The following is a 23,268-nucleotide window of genomic DNA, read 5'->3' as shown; positions in this document are numbered from 1 at the left end:
TGAGCCTAACGGCATCTAAAAATCTTGAAATGCATCTCATGGACGTTGTGACTGAATATTTGTATGGATCGTTGGATAACGATATATATATGAAACTCTCTGAGGGATTGAAAATGCCAGGGGCATTGAAAGAAAAATCCAGGGAGATTTGTTCAGTCAAGTTACAGCGATCACTTAACGGATTAAAGCAATCCGGACGCATGTGGTACAATCGCTTAAGTAAATATCTTTTGAGTAAAAGATATGTGAATAATGCGATATGTCCATGCGTTTTTATAAAGAAATCGTCATCTGGCTTTGTGATGATTGCTGTATATGTAGATGACCTGAACATAATTGGAACTCAAAAGGAGGTTGATGATGCTCGAACTCGTATGAAAGAAGAGTTCGAAATGAAAGATCTCGGAAAGAAAAAGTTTTGTCTTGGGCTCCAGATAGAGCATCTCCGAGAGAGAATATTTGTGCATCAATCAAACTATACAAAAAGGTTACTGAAACGCTTTTGTATGAATAAAGCGACTCCTTTGAGTACTCTAATGGTAAATAGATCTCTTGATGTTGAAAGAGATGTTTAAAAGATCCTGGTAAGATCTTATATAAATAAGTACTTTGGAGATGCTAATGGTAATAAAGCATATGAGAGCTTATCTATCTTGTGAGTTGTTTTTGATGAAATATACTTTTAGACACTAATGTCTTTGCAAGATACAGCTCATTTCCCATTCATGGAAATTAGAACGGCGTCGAGAATATATCCGTTCCCTCCAAGGTACAATTGATTTAGAGATAATGTATTGTTGAAAACCCGAGTTTGGTATGGTTGGTTTTGCAGATGCAAGATACTTATCAGATCCTCATAAGGCTCGATCGCAAACCGGTTTTGTTTTTACAATTGGTGGAACCGCGATCTCTTGACGATCCCAGAAACAAACTCTGGTTGCAACTTCTTCAAATCATGAAGAAACCATTGCGCTTCACGAAGCATGTCGAGAGTGTGTGTGGCTTCGGTTAATGAGTCACCACATACAAGAATCAAGCGGAATAGTCAACGAGAAAGAGCCAACGAAAATATTTGAAGACAATTCAGCTTGTGTTGCTCAACTCAAAGAAGACTACATTAAGACCGACAGAACAAAGCACATCCCTCTAAGACTTTTCTCGTACATACGGGAGTTCGAGAAAAATAAAGAGGTGGACATTGATTATGTACGGTCATGCGACAATCCAGTTGACTTGTTTACAAAAGCTCTTTCGACTACAACATTCCGAAGACACGTATATGACATCAGAATGCGGCATTTGCGTGACCTGTAAGAAAAAAATCTCAGTCTACTATTTTCAGGAGGAGATTACGGCAGTGTACTCTTTTTTCCTCTTCACGGTTTTTATTTCCTAGGATTTTTCCGTGATTAGGTTTTTAACGATGCACTACGTAATAGAAAATGGATAATCAAGGAGGATAATCAAGTAGGAGTGTTAAAAGATATTGTAGAAGATGATTATCCATTTACTTACCACCGCCTTTGACCAACCGACGTACCATTATTTTATGTATTTCTTGACAGTATAAATATGGTACTTCTCCTTCATTTGTACGATGAGCAAAACAATATACGATCATAAGATATAAAGGCTTTATCACTCGTCTCTCTCATACACGATATATATATATATATATATATATATATATTCATAAAATATAACTTTGCTTTTTACTTATTACACAACACTTTTAACTTTTTTACGTTTGATTACGGTACAAATTTAGGAGGGTACACCAAAATGAAAACAACGCACAACGAGAAATTGACTATTGACTGAAATGAAAAAACAATAATTCACTGAAGAAACGATATATAACGGCCGTTACAGAAGAAAATTCGGTGAAGTATAACAAAAACTTTTAAAAAAACTATTCGAGAGAATTGGCCGATGAATAACGATGCATTATATAACCAAGTAAAAAACGATAATTCTCTCAAATAGACATTTTTAATTTTTTGTCACAAAAATAACATTCAAAAAATAAAATAACCAAAATCTCATCCCTTAACGTTAAACTATATCTCCAAAATCTTATCTCAACTATAAACTCTAAGTCTACATTAGTTAACTCTTGGATATAAATGCATATTTACTTTTTAATAAAACTAGAAACTTTTTCCGGGCTACGCCCGGAGTTAGACAATTAGAAATGTATTTAATCTAGTAATGCACATATATTGCATACCTTGTTATAAAATATAAACTATATATTGAATTAGAAATAAATAAAAAGGACAATTTATCATTTTTACCATATAAAAATACATTAGAAAAATAAGCAAATGTGAAATGAATAAAGAATAGTTAAATATAAGTTATGATCCAAGTATTTTTTATTTTATATATTGGATTATCATGAAAAAAAAATTATTAATCATAGTAGGTCCATCTGGTTGCGATAGAAATGAACCTTGTATTACACGTATAAAATATGAGAACATGCTTCATCACTATTCTAACATAGTAGATATTCAAAGATTTATATTTTTTTGTTTGAAATCAGTGAACTTGCACTATTTTAGTTACATATAATATTTGTAATTGATGAAATAACTAATTCAAGAGTAACATCTTATATAATTTAGGATATATTTGGATTACCTTTAGATATCGAGCATTGTCTAATCGAGATCAAATATCTAATCTCTTCTAACTTAATATTCGTTCAGTACTTTTACAGACCCAATCTGATTTAGGTTCTAAGATTTTGAATCAGCGGATTTGGTGCCGGATTTTATATCCTGCTCTAATATAGATGACATGTTATTTTCTAACAATTTGATTTGATAAATTTAATTTAATTTTAAATTATCAAAATACTTAATATATCAGAAAAAGACACATAATATTTGAAATTGAGGAAATAAATATATTCAAGGGTGACACCTTATATAATTTCAGATATATTTGGATTACCTTTAGATATTGGGAATTATCTAATCGAGATCAGTTATCTAACCTCTTCCAACTTAATATTCGTTCAATACTTTTATAGATCTAACCTGATTTAGATTCTAGTATTTTGAATCAACGGATTTGGTGTCGGATTTTATACCCAGCTCTATTATAGATGACCACGTTCACTATGAAAATATTTTATTCATTTTTGTAAACGTCTTTTCTAATTTGAATATGATAACAAATAGAATATTTTTAAAATATTATCGTCGACTGAGTTAACTTAAACTTCTTTTTTTTGTCGTGAGTTAACTTCAACTATTTCTCAGTAATTTATGTTTGTTTCTTAATCACAATTAGTATTTCCTCTGTATATTTAAATTAGAACTTTGATTATTGCCATATAATTGTTTTCACAGTTATAGAAAAAAAAGTTAAGTTAGGCATGCATATTTTGAAATTTTAATTTTTTTGTTCAAATTTTGTATTGCTATCATATTTGAAAATGAAATGAATTATGTTATCCACAAAACAACTGTAATTTTCAAAATATATGTTACTAAAATTTTTTTAATTAAAAGTGAGCTTATGATGCTTGTTATATTTCTATCATGTTAACTCGGCTATTACTGGAATTTTCTTTGTTGAAATGCCACGAAAAGTTGTGAAAGAATGTAATTGTATTATTCTTTTTAATTTAGGTTAGATAACCACACTATAATTTATTTGTTCCTTGTACGATATGCAGCATGGAGATGTAATTGACGGGTACTTGAAAAAGAACTACGATTAAACCAGAAAAATCATTCTTGTGAATGCTATATCAAGTAATAATTATTTTGGTACCATCAACGTGTTGCAATGTATTAATCAAAGGCCTCGTCCTATCTACAATACCTGACCAGCAAAAGCTTTGAGGTTTTGTTTTCCCACTTCGTTACTGCTCAAGCTGCTTTGGGGATTCGGGGAGACCACATTCATAACTATATTTTCAATCTTCACAGGATCGGTAATCATAAAGCCCTTCTTTTTCCTCATTGTTATTGTTTCGGAACATCTATACTCAAGTTAGTTGATGGTGGATATGATGGAAAAAAAAAACAGATACAGATACTGCAACATAATGAAAAATTCTTTAGTTTAGGACATGAGCTCCTCTTCCCAGAGATGAGGCAAGCTTACAATCTGACCGGTTTGGCTCTGGTTGTAGAGAAGTGCATTTATAAAAATATGTTACAAACAGCTAATATTTCACCAATTTCCTTGATCAAAAGTCTGGCTTCTTCTGCTGGAAGCACACAAACAGCTGGAGTTGGATGCAGAGCAGCCAAGATGACGTTAAACTATAGATAAAAACACAAAGGAGTCAAACCAACTGTGAAGAAAAGAAAAACCTGGAGATAACATTCACAACCCTTAACTTCAAGCTATCTAGATGATCATGCTATGTAAAATTATTCAAATACTATTATCTCACCTTGTCATCTTCTCTCTTCAGCTTCTCCGCCAATTGAGAATATAGGTGCTGCAATCTTGCAAGCTTCTTCACAGTTTTTTTCTCACATATAGACTGAAAGGAAGAAATATGATAATATAACATGTGTCAGTACACTTGTTAAAGAGTCAAAATTCAAACTAACTATAGACAAAAGGTTTAAAAGATGCAGAGCAATAGGAATATCCGGAAACTCAAGTCATCTTTAGGGCTGCAGCAATTTGGTAAACCAAATCAGTATGCATATCCGGAAATTTCCATGAAAAAAGGGCTTGGGATTATGTGATTTTTTAAAACAGTAGAATTAAAAACTAACCTGGTTAGTAAGTCATGCTATATCTCGATATCACACGCAGTTGAAGCAGCTCGAGGCCTAGTTGCAGTCAAAGCTTCACTGCGGACGCCTAACCGGTTCCTTTGGAAAATCCTCTCAGGTGATTGCACAAAGATGTATGTCAAACAAAATGCAAATATCTTTAACAAAAATTTCTTCAAGATATGTGAATCAAACATAATTCACCAAGAGACTACTTATATACATATCGTGTTCCCGATAAGAGCTGGTGCACCAGTTAGTTGCAGAGAGAAGTGATAAGCATCATGCCCTTCACTCTGTCAAACAATAACAGAACGCATCAGTTAAGCTAATCATAACAGTGCAAGAATAGAGACAGACACTGGTCACTAAACTACCTTACTAAGAGATGAAATATTTTGCTTAATCATCTCCAAAGCCTTCTTTACAGCAATGTAATGCGATCCTTTTGTGGGAACATAATTCTTGCTAAGAACATATAATCCTAGAGCCTATACGTAACCTCATAACAACAGAAGAAACCTGACACAACAAAATTCTCTTTAGTGTAAAGACCATTCAATAACTTAAAAGCAGAATTTGTTCTAGGTTTACCTAAAGCATAGTCTCTTTAAGTTCTTCAGTAGTATTCTCCAGCATCCAAGACAGCTCATTGTCCCAAGTAAGAGTTGCAGCCAACGTTGAGCTTCCACCAAACTCATTAAATTCAAAACTCTTAATCTAAATATTGTAACTTATTAAAAAAAAGCAAAGCCCTGAAATTCCACAGGACCAAAAAAAAAAAATTAACATACCTGTTTCGAGCAAGCGGTGAGAAGAGAACAAACAACGTTTTATCTGTAAAAGCTATTAGATGAGTTGGCTTATCGTAAGAACCAAAAAATTTCATTGGAGATAGACTTAAGAGAAATGGAACAGAGATATTCAGATATCAAATTGTTTCCCTCTTGTATTTAATCAAGTCTCTGAATATGATACCTTGGCCCCCATGTCAGCACTCTACCATTGGATGCAACTTGTGCAATATACATTCTGTCATGACACAAGAATGAAACCCATAAGCCTAAAGCATTTATCTAATGCAACATCTCAAACCAAAAGACATGATCTATTGTTACATGTAACAGAGAGAAGAACTAAACATATTACCTAACGTTAACGGCAAGGAGGACATTGGTCCACCTTCGTCCACTGCTTGTGTTTCTCTTGGATGTCTCCTGGTTTGATGATGACCCCTCCTCACCTCTAGGACCTATCCTACTCTCTCATCCACTAAAGAAACATACAGATAACGAAGATCTGATATCATCTCTGGAGTGAAGAAACTTAGCCCTGTTGAATACAACGACTCTTCTTGAGAACTCCGTTCGTGCAGTCTCATAGACTTGCAGCAGTATCTGTCAAAAGCAGCAGAGAGACAGAGAGTCCAAGACAAAATGAGATAAATTTTGAAAGCAGCTATGATCGTGATTGAAAGTTGAAACCTTTTTACAATTAGAATTGCAAAAGAGCTAATCACAAAGCACACAGGTGAAGAAAGTTTAAACCTTTTTTGTTCCAAAGTTCAAAACTTTAGGAGAAAAATATAAGAGAAGAAAGTTAGCTTGAACCTGAAGGGAAGAGCGGATATGGAAGCTAAGCCGGAGGTGACGGCGAAGATGGTCGCAGGCGTGTTTCGATGTGGCGGTTGCGTAACCCCGAAACATCGTAGATACAGATTCCGGCGGCCAGAGATTATGTTGAGATAATGACAAAGGTACCATCTCCGTTCACGTTTCTCAAGTTCGGAAAGGACGAATAGAGATGGAGATCGTCTCCTGCGCAACAGAGAAGGAGATAGAGATCCTCGTGACGGTTTGGTGGTGCGCTCTCTGATTAGGTCTCGTTAATGGGTTTACGGGCCAACGCGACGACGATGCTCGATCGCGCTGTCTCCTTCCGCCGTCCTCACTCCGACGCCGATCTCTCTTATCCCGGCGAATCCGGCGCCGACGAATCCAAGACCAAGCGTCCCCACATCTACCTCCTCGCCTCCAATTTCCTCTCTCGGGTCGGGCACCAGTGGTGGCCCTGCCTCGGCTCTCCTCTTTCTCGCGCTTCTCTTCCTCATCTCCTTCGCTAAGAAGAAATTGATTGCGAAATTGATTGTGAAGAATAGGATGAAAAAACTCAGAAGCTACGGTTTGAAAGTGAGAAGACGAAGTGAATTGGGGATGAGGAGAAGAGACTCGCAGACTCGCGACTTCGTCTCCGTAGATCTAGGCTTAGTTAAAAGATAAAACCAAAACAACGACAAAACCGAAACACATTCGACCCATAACCCGGAAGTGAAACAAAGCCCATTCAATTGTGATTCGAAGCCCAACCCGAAAATAAAGAGCTATGATTGGAGGATTATTTTTGATGACGTGGCATAGCTGAGAGTTGAGATTATCCCCCTTTTAGTATTGTATTGATTTATTTTGATCATTTTCTTTCTTGTGGTATATTTTTGTGAAAATAAACTAAAAATATCAAACAGTAATTCATTATATAACTTAAGAAATAAATCTCAGAACATTTTATGATATAAATATGTATTTTATCCCTTTCAATACATTATTCATATTTCTTCAAAAAGTTCTTTTTTCACCCACTTTCATTTTAGTTACTTGTAAACGATGTAATCATTTAGATATAAAATTTTATTGAAAACATAGATTTCTATGTATGTCATGTTTTGAATTTTTAAAATTAAACACATGTTTTCACAATTTGATATTTAATGTTAAACTAAGAAATGTCATCAAACATGTCATCACAAAATAGTATAGTACGATTCATGCTATCATAATTACACACACAAAATGGAGAAATTAACAGAAAGCATAACACTGATGAAAGATAAAAAAGGTTGCTGGCAAATGGGCTACAAACCCAATTACTTTTTATAGAAACATAAATTTGAAAGAAAAAAAAAACAGAAACAAGATTTGCTCTACCAAATGCATGATAACATATTACATTGTAGAATAAAACTGAGAAAATGAGATAACATGTGCTGTAAGTAAACTAAGAACACAAACCGGCCATTCAATTACCGTATCCAAAAAACCCGGTGTCCTTGAATTTCTCTTCCATCAATCCATCGATACGAGCTGCCATCTCCGGAGTCAAGTAGTTGCTCCAATCTCCGACCTTTCCCTTTCTGAAATACGCACTATTCGGATAAAACTTAGAAGGAACATCACCTCCGCTTACCTTACCTTTGATGTCCTCTTTTTCTTTCCCTCCTTTGTTGGCTTCAACATTCTTCAACGACTCGAAACTGCAGAGTTTCACAACTTCCTCAACAACCCCTTTCTCCTCTTCCTCAGCTGTGAATCCATAACCCATAAACTCAGCCAATCTCTTCACATAGGGCAAAGGATCAGCTCTGATGGTCTCGTACTTTAGGAAGAAAACCTGATCTGGCTTCTCTTGATAAGCTTTCCAATACGACATGACATGGTCTAGATAAGGACCGTAAAAAGAATGGCCTCGACAGAACATATCAAAAGACTCCTCAAGACTGTTGAGAGGACCCTTGTCCGACCTTTCCTTTTGGAAGAAGTTCCACATGGAGACAAAGGTGTCCTTTGGGTCTCTCCAGATGTAAACCATCTTAGAACCCGCTTTCGAAATCGACTCGGGTAATAACCCATGAGGAATATGAGTCGAGAACAGTGTATTCCCTTTGTCCTCGACAGCATCATTTTGTTGGAATAAAGAGAGTTCACCCTCGATGAAAGGAACAAGCTCGTGAGGGTTACATTTCAGGAGAGGGTTTGAGGATTGGTCAGAGTCAGAGGCGGACCGATTTGCGATGGCGAAAGTTAGAGCTTTGAGCCAAGTGGTACCTGACTTTGGGTAGCTACAAACGAAGAAGTCAATGGGTCGTGCTTGGAAGACGTCTCGCGCGTGAAGCCAACGTTCAAGGAGAGGCTTCACTATCCAGTGACCACCGTATCCGATCAGTGGAGATTTTGGTCTCCAGCCTTGGGTGTGAGGAAACGTGGCGATTAGGTCTTGGTACCGTTGTTGATTCTTCTCAAACTCTTTCTCGGTCTCGTCTTGGTGGTTCGGTAGGGTTGCATTGGTAACGGTTTCTGAATCCATGGAATATCAAGGAAGAGGATGTGAGGACTAGCCTTAAGTTCTGTGGACTAAAAGAGGTGAGTTATATTGTTTGTGCCTGGATCATGGTGTATAATTAGTCATGCATGAAGCTATTTATATCCACAGGTGTTACATTATAATCTTGAAACAGTAACCAAAAGAAAAGATGATATCTTGTAATTGTGGCACTTGCCAACTGTAAATGAGTTTGGATATATCAAAACTTTGTCAAAATAGAAAACAAAAAAAAAACATGTGGCATATATAAACGATATTACCATTTCTTTATAGGGTTATTATGGAAAGAATAAAACAAAAATCAGGACTGCATTTAGTCAATGCATGCCTGAATGATATTTGCATGTATAAAGAAAAAAAATATAATATGTGGCATATGTAAAATAGAAGAGGATCTTTTAACAAGGGAAGCTTTGCCAAATGGCAAAATATTGTAATGTTTTATGGCATATGTAGAAGAAATTATCATTTCACTATCACAATAGCATGGAAACGAATCCGGAAAAGAAGAAGAAGATCTTGTAGTTGTAATTGCAATTTGTATTTTTAACACCAGGTAAATGAGTTTTTATCAGAAACTTTGCCAAATGGCAAAAACAGTATATATAATTAAATATTTGTTTTGTTAAAGAGATAAACAATAAAAATATCTTCTATAGTTAAAGATATACACTATTTCAATATAATTACAAAAAATTGCAAAGTTATTTAATACATACTTTTTGAGTCGATAAGATTTTCCAGTCCAGATAAAACTACACTAATTTTTTTTTTTGGATTAACCTTGTGGTATTTTAGATCTATTGAAAGATCCAAACTAATTTTTAAGTAGATGTGCAGCACACAGATGAACCATCTTTTTTAAATATTCAAATGAGGGTTAAAACAAGGTTTCATATTCACATAATCATATGGCTACACGGATTTAATGTGGTGGTGTTACTACGAACTCAGATCTCCTTGAAATCCGTCTACCACTAGATGATAACTACACTAACTATTATTCTGAAACCTATGTATAATATATGAAACAAAGTAAGTTCTCAAATGTATTCTTAAGGTTTTTCAATAAAACTTTTAATAAAAAGTAATGATCAGTTCTACGTAGATAAAGTATGTGACTATTTAATTTGCCTTCGTAATTATTAGATTGATGTTGCATGATAAATTAGAGGGCTATGGTCATGAAGGTCACGAACACTACAAGAAAACAGCGATATTCTGACGGACATTCCGACGGAAAATGAAATCCTCGGAATATACCGACGGAATTCCGAGGAAACTACAGTCCGCCGGAATATTCCGAGGAAATTCCGAGGAAAACTCTGTTCCTCGGAAAAAACCGATGAATTCCGAGGAAATATTATAGCCGTTGGAGAGCCGTTGGGGGATTTTACAAAATTCCGAGGAAATTCCGACGAACTAGTTTTGTCCGTCGGAATTCCGTCGGAATTTCCTCGGTATGTCGGCAGGATTTAAACTATAAATACAAGCACTCCTCTTCCTCTTCATTCACTTCATATCTTCATCCTCCCTCTTACTCTATTTACACACGAATTTGATTCATAAAAAATATGTCTTCTTCAAATTATTTTCGTTCTTGGATCGATCGACCTCATTTGGATCCGAACACGAGATTGCTTACGGAAGAATACCAACGAGGTATAACTGAATTCATGGGGTTAGTTCACCGACAACCGGAAGCAAAAACAGGTATGTTAAGATGTCCTTGCTCTAATTGTAAAAATAGAAAGGTTATTAAAGAGTGGGATGTTTGGACTCATCTATATTTGAGTGGGTTTACACGAAGTTACAAAATTTGGTATCATCATGGGGAAACTGATTATGAACATGGTAGTACTAGTGAACCTCAGCCAGCGGTTAGATTAGAAGAACCAATTAGAACGGATGTAGATTATGGTGTAGGTACTGAGCAGATGGTAAATGATCATTTTAGAGGGGAAGATTTACCCAATGCAGAAGCTAGGAGATTTTATGATATGTTGGATGCTGGAAAGCAACCATTGTACGAAGGTTGCAGAGATGGTCATTCAGCTTTATCATCTGCTACAAGATTGATGGGCATTAAAACAGATTATAATTTGGCTGAAGACTGTGTGGATGCGATTGCTGATTTTGTAAAAGGTATTCTACCCGAGGATAATGTAGCTCCTGGTTCATACTACGAGGTTCAGAAACTCGTAGCTGGTCTTGGTTTATCGTATCAGGTAATAGATGTATGCAGCGACAACTGCATGATTTATTGGAGGGTGGATGAACAGCGGGTTACATGCAAATTTTGTGGAAAGCCTCGTTATAAAGATACAATTGGAAGAGTTCTAGTGCCATATAAAAGGATGTGGTATTTACCTTTGACGGAAAGGTTGCAGAGGTTGTATCTGTCTGAACGCACAGCGCAACCAATGAGATGGCATGCGGAGAAGCGTGGAAGCATTTCCAATCAAAGTATCCCGACTTTGCGTATGAGAGAAGAAATGTCTACCTTGGATTATGTACTGATGGTTTCAGTCCGTTTGGCAAGAGTGGAAGACAGTATTCTCTATGGCCCGTCATTCTTACACCATACAACCTCCCCCCAAACTTGTGCTTGCGACGAGAGTTTTTGTTTCTCTCGATTCTCATTCCCGGACCAGAGCATCCTAAGAGATCACTTGATGTGTTTCTTCAGCCACTAATATATGAGTTGCAACAACTATGGGCTCAAGGTGCTGAAACATACGATGTTTCGTGTAAAGAAAACTTTCAAATGCGGGCAGTACTAATGTGGACAATAAGTGATTTTCCAGCATATGGTATGTTGTCTGGATGGACAACGCATGGAAGGCTATCATGTCCATATTGTCAAGATAACACTGATGCTTTCCAACTAAAGCACGGAAGGAAAACGTGTTGGTTTGACTGTCACAGGAGATTCCTACCACCTGATCATCCATATCGTAGGAGTAGGAATTTGTTTACGAAGAACAAGAGGGTGTTTGACAGTCCACCTCCGGAAATTTGTGGGAAAGATTTGAAGATACAACTAAGAGATTTTGGTGCAGAAAGGACGCCAGAAGTCGGTGGACATGAGCGTTTTCCGGTAGATGCTGTTGGAGAACTACATAACTGGCACAAAAAAAGTATTTTCTGGGATCTGCCATACTGGGAGGATCATCTGCTAAGGCATAATTTAGATGTCATGCATATTGAGAAGAACTTTTTTGACAATCTCATGAACACGATCCTTAATGTTCAAGGTAAAACAAAGGATAATTTGAAGTCAAGACTGGATTTAGTCGATATATGTGCTCGTTCAGAACTTCATGTTGATGAGAATGGTAGGGCTCCTTTTCCCATATACCGACTTGATGCAGCGGGAAAAGATGCGTTCTTTGATTGGATTTCAAACGATGTGGAATTTCCAGACGGTTACGCATCAAATTTGCGTAACTGTATCGACAGAAAGGAAGGAAAGTTTACTGGCTTGAAAAGCCACGATTGCCATGTAATGATGCAGCGCCTCCTTCCGTTCGCCTTCAAGGAAATATTACCACGAAATGTTCATGAAGCAATTGCAGGGATAAGTGGTTTCTTCCGCGATTTATGCACGAGATCAGTGACTCTTGAAGGTATTGAAAATTTGAAGACTAACATAGCCGTGATTCAGTGCAACCTTGAGAAGATATTTCCTCCCTCATTTTTTGATGTTATGGAGCATCTTGTTATTCACCTGGCAAGAGAATTGGAACTTGGTGGTCCTGTGCAGTATAGATGGATGTATCTGTATGAGCGGTATATGTTCCATTTGAAGAAGATGGTGAAAAATTTAAGTAGGGTGGAAGGTTCTATAGTCGCACAGATGATCAATGAAGAAACTTCAAACTTTGCCGAGTACTACTTTCCAGCAGAAGTTCAGACCAAAAACAGAAGACCTGCTCGGCATGATGATAGAGGCGAACGGGCAACATATCATGTTACGGTTCCAGACATTTTCACAGACGTTGGACGACTTAGCGGAAAACCAAAGGACCGTCGACTTACTGAGCAGGAGCGCAGTCATTTGCAAACATATTTGCTCACCAACTGCGAAGACGTTCTTCAATATGAGAGGTAAATAAATGAGCTTACAAATTTTTATTTTAACAAGTTGAAATTTAAATCTTAATTAATTACATTATTGTCATCATATACAGGATTTTCATGGCAGAAAAGCGGTTCGAGTATAGATACGCCACAGAGGACGAACTAGAAGAAATGAAGCAGAGAGAATTTACTGGATGGATGTTTACTTATGTGAGTGCTTTAAACAAATTAAAATATATTTTATCACATATTTATACTAATTCACATTTATTGATATAATATATATATATGTGCTATTAATAGGTGTCTGCTGGTTTGGCCAGAGGTGAAACATTTGACGATTGGATACGTGAGATGGTCGTTGGACCAAACTTTGTTGTGAAGTCATATCCGAGATTTTGTACTCGAGGATATGCATTCACAACTCAGAAGAGGAGACGTTCGAGTACGACTTATGATGCTGGCGTTTGTTCTGCATCAGGAGATGATGTATACTACGGACACATACATGAGATTTTGGAAATCAAGTATTTGGGCATGGTTGGATTGCGCTGTACTGTTTTCTATTGTGATTGGCACGACAACACCCCAGATCGAGGTGTGAGAACAGATGCATTTGGTGTTACATCAGTAAATTCGAGGCGAAAGCTGCAATATTATGATCCTTTCATTCTTGCTTCCCAGGCCGATCAGGTAATTAAATGTTAATTATTCAGAATGATTCATCATCATGTGTATTAATTTATAATTTTTCTAAATGTTACAGGTTTGTTATATCAAGTACCCCCGGGTAAGGAACAGAGATGATCCATGGGTTACTGTTACAAGACTCAACCCGAGAGGCCGAGTTCAGGGAAGTTCTGAGCTGGAAGACCCACTACAACCAAGCACATCCGGCAACTGTAGTGCAGCAGAAGATTTAGCTGGAGTTGGCCTTGTAGTCGATTTAACCGACTTTGGAGAGGAAGCCGTCGTTCACGTAGAGGATGAACCAGTAATTGGAGAGTTTCACCAAGATCCAGATTCAGATTCATCTGGTGATGATGACTCGGAAACAGACTACCATTGAACTTTTTTTTTTTTTTTTTAAGAAATACCGAGGAAATTCCGAGGAACACTTGATATAACCTCTTTCCTCGGATAATAGTTATTTGGTTTATCTAGCAAGGCAAAGCTGAATACGAATTAAAAGCTACACAAAACACAACCAAATAAAACAAAAAAACCATGTAAAAGAAATACGAACTCATAATTAAGAAACCTAAAAAAAAACTCAGTTCAAAATTAACAGAAAATAAGACCATAAAACGTTAGAATAGAAAAGAAAATAAAATAGCCGGTGATAGCTCCTACTCCTCGTCTCCTGCTCCAGATGTTCCTGCATCGTTGGGTCTCTTGGACCTCTTTCTTACCGTGTGTGTACCACTCGAACCCGAACCAGAGCTGGATGGAGAGTTGTCCCGATGAACTACATCATCCTTTTGGCAACGACACGGCCTGATACGTGAAATGGCAGCCCAGATCTTGTGTAGCATGTCGTTGTTTGTCTTTATGCTCTGATCTCTCCAATGTTGTTGCTGGCGCGAAGTGGCGTTCGGTGGAAGCTCTTGCAGCTTGTACTGGCTGGAGTCTGATGGGAGTAGCTGATGGGGTTGTGAATCATCTGGAATGGCTTGTGAAGCCTCATCTTGTCCTTCTTCATTCACGCCCTTGCCTTTGGTCTGATATTTTGGCGTGAAGAAGGATGGCTTGTATACTAGTGCGGTAGCAGGGGGTAGAAACTCAACTGCAGCCTCTGAAAGTAGAGCAGTCAGGCCGATCTGAGGCAGGTGGCAGTAGAGTGTTTTCTTCGCTCGGTCCTGGAATACGTAGACGTAAGGACCATCCCGATCGATCCTCGAGTGGGGACCAGCTATGAACTCCTTACTTACTAGAGAAATGACATCCAGGTAGTTCCAAGCAATGTTGTTCGATCTGTCCAGTGCTACCTGGTGGTTCTCACAGTCTACACCCACATGTCTAAGGATCCGAGTAATCACTGCACCAAATCCACATGCATTGCTCTTGGATTTGGTTACTTTCCCCTTGTATCCTGCTAAGTTTGCGGCCAGCACCGCTCCCATGTTGAAGGCAGTAGCAGGTGGGAATGTAGAGTTTCCAAATGCCGGTAGCAAATGCCTCACACCTTGGTACAGGAGGCACAACTCCCATTGCGTGACTGATGCGGCTGTGGTTGTCCCGTATAGCAATGAGCCAATGAGGCGTGTCGCATATCTCAGTACTGGGCTCCGGATAAGTGACTCCTTTGCCTGAGAAGATCTATAAACCCCTGTGCCAATCGTTTCCCAGAAGTTCAACAGCTCTGAAGTCCAATAAAGACCATATGTCCTCTCCCCCGCACTCAATCCAAATAGTCCGCAGAGGTCTGTGAAAGATACCTCATAGTATACTTTCTGCACTACGAATGCCAGAAAACCTTCCTGATGGCTATCATCGGGACGGGTGACGTATGCGGATGCTATGAACTGGCGTACCAACTCCGGATAAGTGGGTTCCTTGAGGTTGCATAGTTGGCCTAGACCCATGTTCTGGAACAGTCCTTCAATGTCTGCTTTGATTCCCAATATTGTCATCGTCTCAGGACATGCTAGTTGTGTAGCCGGAACGGCTACCTTCTTCATGTTGTTGTAGTGGGTGGTATCAGACTTATCCCACTTCTTTGGCCTTTGCTTCTCCAGCTGTGACGAACCCGCTTCTTGTGTGTTTTTCTTTGCTGATGTTTTCGTGCGCTTCATTCTCTACAAAATAGAATCATTGCTCTCAACATGGTTATAATCAATTAAGAAGGCAAAGCTGAACATGAAAATGAAAAGCAAAATCGAGTTGTGATAAAAAAAAACGAAATTGAAAAAAATTCTCTATCCCTAAATCATCTCAAATCATGTTCCAAACTCGTTGATCACAGACAATTGTGTTCTATTCCATGTTTAAACATCTGTTTCATGCATATTTGATCAAGGAATCAACACGGAAATAAGAAATTCACAAAACCCAAAAAATTGCTCAAGAACACGATTTCAGAATGTGGAGATTCGCGGAGTATACCTGTCTTAGGGTGAAGACGAGTGTAGGAATCAGGTAGAGCTCGAAAAATCAAGTGGAATAGAGCCCAAAATTGTTCAAATCGGATGATTATAGAGAGAGAAAGGGGGGGGCGAATTATAGGGGAAATCGGAGGGGATGAGAGTTCTAAGGTTTAGATCCAAAAAAGGTCGGGTTTTGCCTTATAATTCTGTTTTCCGAACACGCATCGATCGATGCGTTTTGTTTCTATAACGCATCGATCGATCACATTCTTACGGCCCGGGCCATCTTGGTAATCGATCGATGCGTTTTTGTTCTATAACGCATCGATCGATGCGTTTTTAAAAAAACATACAAGATTTTCCGAGGAAATTCCGAGGAACAATTCAGATTGTCGATCGATCGATGGGATACTCTCATCGATCGATCACAATCTTACGGCCCGGTCCATCCTAGTAATCGATCGATGCGTTTTTGTTCTATAACGCATCGATCGATGCATTTTTAAAAAAACATACAAGATTTTCCGAGGAAATTCCGAGGAACAATTCAGATTGTCGATAGATCGATGGGTTACTCTCATCGATCGATCACAATCTTACGGCCCCGTAAATCCTAGTAATCGATCGATGCGTTTTTGTTCTATAACGCATCGATCGATGCATTTTTAAAAAAACATACAAGATTTTCCGATGAAATTCCGAGGAACAATTCAGATTGTCGATAGATCGATGGGTTAATCTCATCGATCGATCACAATCTTACGGCCCGGTCCATCCTAGTAATCGATCGATGCGTTTTTGTTCTATAACGCATCGATCGATGCATTTTTAAAAAAACATACAAGATTTTCCGAGGAAATTCCGAGGAACAATTCAGATTGTCGATAGATCGATGGGATACTCTCATCGATCGATCACAATCTTACGGCCCGGGCCATCTTAGTAATCGATCGATTTGTTTTTGTTCAAAAACGCATCGATCGATGCGTTTTTTTAAAAAAAATTACGTTTTGAAACCCCAAACACTAGTTCGTCGGAATTTCCTCGGAATATTCCGAGGAAATTTCGAGGAAGAAGAGGGTTTCGTCGGAGTTCCCTCGGAATAATCCGAGGAAATTCCGAGGAAATAGGGTTTTTAAACCGAAAACAACGTTTTGCCGTTTGAATAACACCTATATAACCCTTATTAAGTGTCTTACGTTCATTATGAAGTCAAAAATTTGTTCCTTACCGTATAATTAACACTTTTCCGATTGTATGAACGAAATCTCGCAACATAAGAGAAACACTTATACCTTTTAACGAACGGTAAAGGGAATACTTTCAATTAGTTTTGAAATTTGTTATTTCATGGTTTATGCTCATGTATACAAAGAATCCTCAATGGTATGCATTACAATTGTATAAGAAATGAAATACGGCAAAAAAAATTGATGTTTTGAAACCCCAAACACTAGTTCCTCGGTATTTCCTCGGAATATTCCGAGGAAATTCCGACGGATATTTTACTATCTGTCGGAATTTCCTCGGAATATTTTCATTTTACCGGGCAAATATTTCGCGAAAATTGAAATTAGAATTCCGACGGAATTCCGACGGATAATGTCCGTCGGACCCTAGGTTTTATAACCACGAGCCCCTTCTTCTTCCCCATTTCTCTCTTTTCCTCTGCGCGACTCCTCTCTTTCTCTCCGGCGATTTCCCCCTGAAATCCGACGATATCTCCGGCGATCTCCCTCTTCTCTTACACAAATCATGTAAGGACCCTATCCCACTCTCTTAGGTTCTATTTGTTAGGTTTTTGTGTAGTTTTGATAGATTTTTGTTAGGGTGATTGGTTAGGATTGTGATTTGGTTGTATAATAGGTTTAGAATTGTGATTTGGTTGAATAATTTGTTTTGTTGAATTGATTTAGAATTTTTTTATAATTTTTTTATTTTTTGTATTTATAAAATCGATTTTTGTATATAAAATCGATTTTTGTATTTTACAAAACGATTTTTCTATATAAATTCGATTTTTTGGATTTTACAAAAAAAAATTTCTATATAAATTCGATTTTTTGGATTTTACAAAACATTTTAATTATTAAACAATTTTTATTTATTAAAACTATTTTTTGTTTATTAGAACTATTTTTATATATTTATTAAAAATTTTAATATATATAAATCTTTTTCTGTGATTAAATTATTTGGGATTTTTTTTTAATAAAAAAAATTAATTTATATATTTCTGTATTTATTAAATATATTTTTTTAATTTACAGGTCTCATGATGATCAGACCCGGCCTCGACAGCGTCGTGGTCGTGGTGGTACGGGGAGCCAGTCTCGGGATTCCAGCCATTTTCAGGATTCCCCTTCGCCCCACAGCTCCAACCATACATCTCCCTCTGCTGCACCCGCTCATGCTCCTCTCGCTCCCGCTGCTGCATCCGCTCCTGTTCCTCCGGGTCCTCCGGGAGTGATGAGGGTTGCGGAGTTGGTTCAACAGCCCGGTCGTGACCATCTTCCGTATCTCACTCCGTATCCACATGGACGGGGTCAAACATGGTAATTAAACATTTTTTTTTCTTTAAATTTGGATTCATTATTAACCGTTTGTTCTTTTAATAAGGTTCAACCGATCCGGGAACGGGATCAGCGCATGGATCAACCGTATGATGTACTCGGCCCTCGACAGTGGACATCCGACTTTCACTCACTTCCCAACCGACAAGCAGGTTCTGTGGTTTCGTCAGTTTGCGGTAAGTATTCTAATTTTTTACTTATATTTTTAATCTTTAATATAAATTTTCTACTAATTGTGTTTTTTTTTCAGCAAGAGTTCAACTGGAATTCCGATGAGACGCTCTTTATCTATCACCACTTCGTCCATAAAGTAATGGACAACTATGGGAAGCAGATCCACGAGTGGAAGAAGAAGTGGGAAATCAATAAGGTTCGATTTAATTTATTAAACAATTTTTTAATTTATTAAACTATTTTTTAATTTATTAAACTTTTTCTTTTTTTTTTAATTAAAAGGTCCCAAAGTCGATGAACGATACGGTCTGGAAGGAGTTGTGTGCGCATTGGGATAAGGAGGAGACGAAAGAAACTTCTTCCACCAACTCCACCAACCGCAGGAGCGACCGTAAAGGGAAGGGCATCTACAAGCATAACTTGGGTGCTCAATCTATTGCCACTCTCGGAGATCGCATGGTAAGTTCAACCGCTTTTTCTTCAATTATTTGAGTTTCAGAATTTAAATTTATTGTGCATTTCTTCTAATTTCTAATGTTTCTTTAATTTTATGTTTTTTTTCAAGGCGGAAGAAAATGATGGCGAGCCGGTCGATGATCTCGCCCTAATGAGGAGGGCGTATACCAACAAGAAGACCGGCCAGATTGATGACGGTCTTGTGAGGGACGTGGTCGACCTGGTCCAAACTCAGGTGGTAGACGAAGTGTCTCAGCTTCAAACCGAGGATGACGCTTCGACGGCTTCGACCAACTTGTCCCGGTTTCGAATCAACGAAATCGTTGAATCCGTAAGTTCTTTTTTTTTTAAGTTCAATTCATTTATTTCTTGGTTTAAATTTCTAAATTTGGCTTTTTTCTATTCAGTCGGTTCCAAAGAAGAAGGGACGTTTGTTCGGTTTGGGTCGTCGCACCCGGTCGGTTCCTCCTTCTTCTGCACCACCGCCCTTTGTTGATCCAGAAGTACTTACGGCTCAGTTGAAGGACAAAGATGATCGAATATCTTTGTTGGAGACCCAGATGGCGGCTCAACAGGCGGGCTATGAGGCACAGAGGAGGCTGAACCAGCAAATGATGGAGATGATGCAGAGGATGTACCCGAACGAGGTGTTCCCGGACGTGCCAGACCCGTAGTTTTTTTTTTCCCCAATCTCGGAATGTTTTATTTTTATTTGTGAAACTTTGAATATTAATTAGTATGATTTCAATTTTACTTTTAATTTCATATTTTCGAATTTAAATTTCAGAAATTTTATTTTTTCAAAAAAATTAATATTTTTTACATTTCGAGGAAATTAATTATATTTTTCACTACATCGATCGATCCGTTTTTTTTTTTAAATATAGCGAGGGACATTTCCCTTGGAATTTTCCGAGGGACAACTCCCTCGGAAAATTCCGAGGAACGGATCCCTCGGAATATACCGAGGGAACAGTTCCTCGGAATAAACCGAGGAAAAAGTCCGTCGGTATACTCCTATCGATCGATGTATATATGTCCAAACACGCATCGATCGATGAACTTCCGAGGAATTATCCCGACGAAGTTCTACCTCGGTATATTCCGAGGACTTTTCCGACAAACAAGGGATCCTCGGAATTTCCTCGGAAATTTATTTCCTCGGAATTCCGTCGGAAAATTCCGAGGGATTTCAGAGGAAAAAAGAAATTCCGAGGAATTATTTCCGACGACGTGTTTCGTCGGAATTGCGTCGGAATAACGATATTCCGACGAAATTCCGACGATTTTTTCCCTCAGAATCCTTGATGTTTTCTTGTAGTGGAATAGTGTAAATGACATGTAAATCGAGTCTTTCATGTCGTGGGTTTGACATAGACAAGATACTTTGTATTCATGCCATTATAGTGATTTTTTTATAAAGAAAAAAAGTCAATATATTGAAAACAAAATTCGTAATCGAACCGGCGACATAAAGATCATACCATCCAACAACATTTTTTTACAACATACAACAATATAATCTACAGCCTTCCACTCCACTACCAGAGCAAAGTTTATAAATATCACTATTTCTACAATATGGAAAAGCTATTATCAATTACTATAGTCTTAACAGATGATGATACAAAACATAAAATTAATATATAACAATTGATACCAAGAGAATGACAAATGAAAACCTGTAAGAGGAATGCTAGTCAGAAAAACCAAGAGAAAATAACGTGTGTGAGTTTTTTGTTGCTAAAAAGAATGAGAAAGAGGTAAGCAAATCTTTATAAGACCATAAAACTCCATCAAAATGATCAATAAATCAAAGCCATAAAGGAGAATAGGAGAGAGATGTTACGAAGTTGAAAAATCGATTCGTTGTGGTTGGTTGTTGACCAATAAAAGCATGGAAGAAAACTAAGAACATGATTAGTATGGTTCAACTCGAGTACAAGGCAATGTACTAAGAAAACACTAAATTTCTGGCATTGGTTAGATAAAAACCTATCCACTCAAACCTGAAACTAAGCTTGAGCTCATTTCAAATCAGCCTACGTACGTATGTGTATGGTTAATGGGTGCTCATCTCATTCTAAAGTGGTCTGAACATTTTGACCGTCGTAAAAACTTTTTCACTTTATCAAAATTTAAATTTTGGTTTTAGTTTGCTAGCATTATTCCCGAATCAAAACAAAAATATGCATCACTAGACTACGAGAAATTCTTGGGTTCACCCCCTCTAGATTCACCAACCAATAGTGTTTGAGTATTTGATATTTGATATCTTCAAAAAAAAAAACAAAATTGAATTTTCAAATAAGATTATATTTTTAAAATAAAACAATAAAAATACATAAAAATAGTTACAAAAAAAATAAATAAATAAATATTGTTAAACTTTTAGCAAAATACTAAATCCTATACCCTAAATCCTAAACTCCAAACCCTAAATTATAAACCTTAAATCTTGGATTAACTGTAAACCATTAGAAAATTTTAAACCCTAAATCATACATTAAAAACTAAATCTTAATAACACTAAACCCTAAACCCTAATCACTAACCCTAAACCCTTAGATAAACCCTGAACTTTTGGATAAATCATAAACTCTAAATCAAAAATATTTAAAATTAAACCCTTGAGTTTATGATTTATCCAAGGGTTCAGAGTTTACCCAAGAGTTTAGGGTTTAGTGATTAGGATATAGGGTTTAGTGTTATTAAAATTTAGTTTTCAATGTATGATTTAGGGTTTAAGATTTTCCATCGGTTTAGAGTTTATCTAAATTTTAAGGTTTAAGGGTTTAGGATTTAGGGTATAGGGTTTAGTATTTTGTTGAAGAATTAACAATATTATATAATTTATTTTTTGTAACTATTTTTATGTATTTTTATTATTTTTTTAAAAAAATATAATCTAATTTGGATATTCAATTTTATTTCCTTTTTTAAAAGATCTCAAATATCAAATACTCAAACACTATTGGTTGGTGAACCTAGAGGTTCGCCCTATGGGGTGAACCCAAGAATTTCTCCTAGACTACATATGAAGATGCAAGTTTAAATCGGACATTAATGCATATAAAAGTTCATTAAATCAACACAATAATGAAGCAAAGTTCTCTACAGAGCATGACACATCAGATTTTAAAATGCATGAGAGATTGACATGTCATTAAATGAAAAAACTGTAAAAACCATGTCATTAAATGAAAAAACTGTAAAAACCAATCAAAACATTTTGTCTCTCCACGTCATTTTCCTCATTCTTCTCTTGTTGCCTAGAAACTTAAATACTCTTCTTCTCCGTAAGCGACTTAAGATAATATCATTATTATAAAGGGACTATGACTACACATGATCAAACGTAAATCATTATTATAATCTCCTTTGTTTTCGTCTTACTTACCAGAGACATCTCCCTCTTACAGGCGGAAGAGTTCTTGGCTGGCGGAATTTAGTGTTTGTGCGCGGTGGCCATAGACGGTTGTGACAGCGGAGCAACAGTGGAGCTTGGCGGAGGAAGTTCGAGAGTTGTGTCTCATGTAGTTGCCGGCGTACAAGAGTCGTGGCTCTTTCTGAGAATAATAATCGTAGATGGATCCATGGTCGGTTTCGAACACACTGGCTGTCGTGATGTCTGCGGTGGCGTCGGATCCGCTAACCATCAGTGTTCGTCAGAGTTGAGGCTCCTTGCTAGGTCTTCTCACCCTCGCCTGAGTATCTTATCTCTTTAGATTTTTTGGGTCGTAGATCTTGCTGTGTTTTTTGTTTCGATGTCTTGTCTAATCCTCGTCATGTTGGTCTTGCAAACGTTTCTCCGGTGCCGGAATGTAAGATTCTGATACCCTTTTGGGTTAAAATTTTAATATAATTTCGTTTAAAAAAAAGAGATGGAAAAAATATATGTGTTAATTGATCGAGAGAAGAAACGCAGCAATAAAGGAAGAAGAAGCATGAGATGAGATGAAGAAGCAGATGAAGCAATAGTGATAT

At 37.2% G+C, this 23,268-nt stretch overlaps 2 protein-coding genes and 1 long non-coding RNA gene across 3 annotated transcripts; 1 reads left to right on the top strand and 2 right to left on the bottom strand.

Annotated features, from left to right (window-relative positions):
* Nucleotides 1-3,983: 3,983 nt before the first annotated feature.
* On the bottom strand, nucleotides 3,984-7,234 carry LOC106405600. The gene is made up of 9 exons (XR_001281412.3): nucleotides 6,365-7,234; nucleotides 5,904-6,151; nucleotides 5,733-5,786; nucleotides 5,549-5,591; nucleotides 5,349-5,439; nucleotides 5,132-5,276; nucleotides 4,755-5,050; nucleotides 4,421-4,513; nucleotides 3,984-4,286 (listed from the first exon to the last, which is right to left on the bottom strand). It is a non-coding gene; the product is annotated as an uncharacterized LOC106405600 (long non-coding RNA).
* Nucleotides 7,235-7,548: 314 nt separating this feature from the next.
* LOC106405153 (cytosolic sulfotransferase 18-like) lies at nucleotides 7,549-9,098 on the bottom strand. The gene has a single exon (XM_013845748.3). It carries the CDS (start codon nucleotides 8,889-8,891, stop codon nucleotides 7,827-7,829), a length of 1,065 nt encoding a protein of 354 aa, XP_013701202.2. The 5' UTR covers nucleotides 8,892-9,098; the 3' UTR covers nucleotides 7,549-7,826.
* Nucleotides 9,099-18,547: 9,449 nt separating this feature from the next.
* On the top strand, nucleotides 18,548-20,589 carry LOC125593450. Its single transcript, XM_048770098.1, has 7 exons — nucleotides 18,548-18,633; nucleotides 18,698-18,827; nucleotides 18,902-19,021; nucleotides 19,108-19,284; nucleotides 19,391-19,612; nucleotides 19,689-19,951; nucleotides 20,199-20,589. The coding sequence occupies exons 1-7, from the start codon at nucleotides 18,548-18,550 to the stop codon at nucleotides 20,587-20,589; spliced, it is 1,389 nt and encodes a 462-aa protein (XP_048626055.1).
* The last annotated feature ends 2,679 nt before the right edge of the window (nucleotides 20,590-23,268 follow it).

Source organism: Brassica napus, chromosome C9, assembly GCF_020379485.1.
Source record: "Brassica napus cultivar Da-Ae chromosome C9, Da-Ae, whole genome shotgun sequence".
Lineage (NCBI taxonomy): Eukaryota > Viridiplantae > Streptophyta > Magnoliopsida > Brassicales > Brassicaceae > Brassica > Brassica napus.
The sequence above is the reverse complement of the archived record's forward strand: the minus strand, read 5'-3'. Positions and strand labels throughout refer to the sequence as shown.

Excerpts from the sequence above, each read along its gene's own strand:
- LOC106405153 (XM_013845748.3), bottom strand. The coding sequence starts at position 8,891 with ATGGATTCAGAAACCGTTACCAATGCAACCCTACCGAACCACCAAGAC.
- LOC125593450 (XM_048770098.1), top strand. The coding sequence starts at position 18,548 with ATGAGGGTTGCGGAGTTGGTTCAACAGCCCGGTCGTGACCATCTTCCG. Across the intron at positions 19,022-19,107 it reads AGAAGTGGGAAATCAATAAG|GTCCCAAAGTCGATGAACGA; the intron begins GTTCGATTTAAT and ends TTTAATTAAAAG. Across the intron at positions 19,613-19,688 it reads TCAACGAAATCGTTGAATCC|TCGGTTCCAAAGAAGAAGGG; the intron begins GTAAGTTCTTTT and ends TTTTCTATTCAG.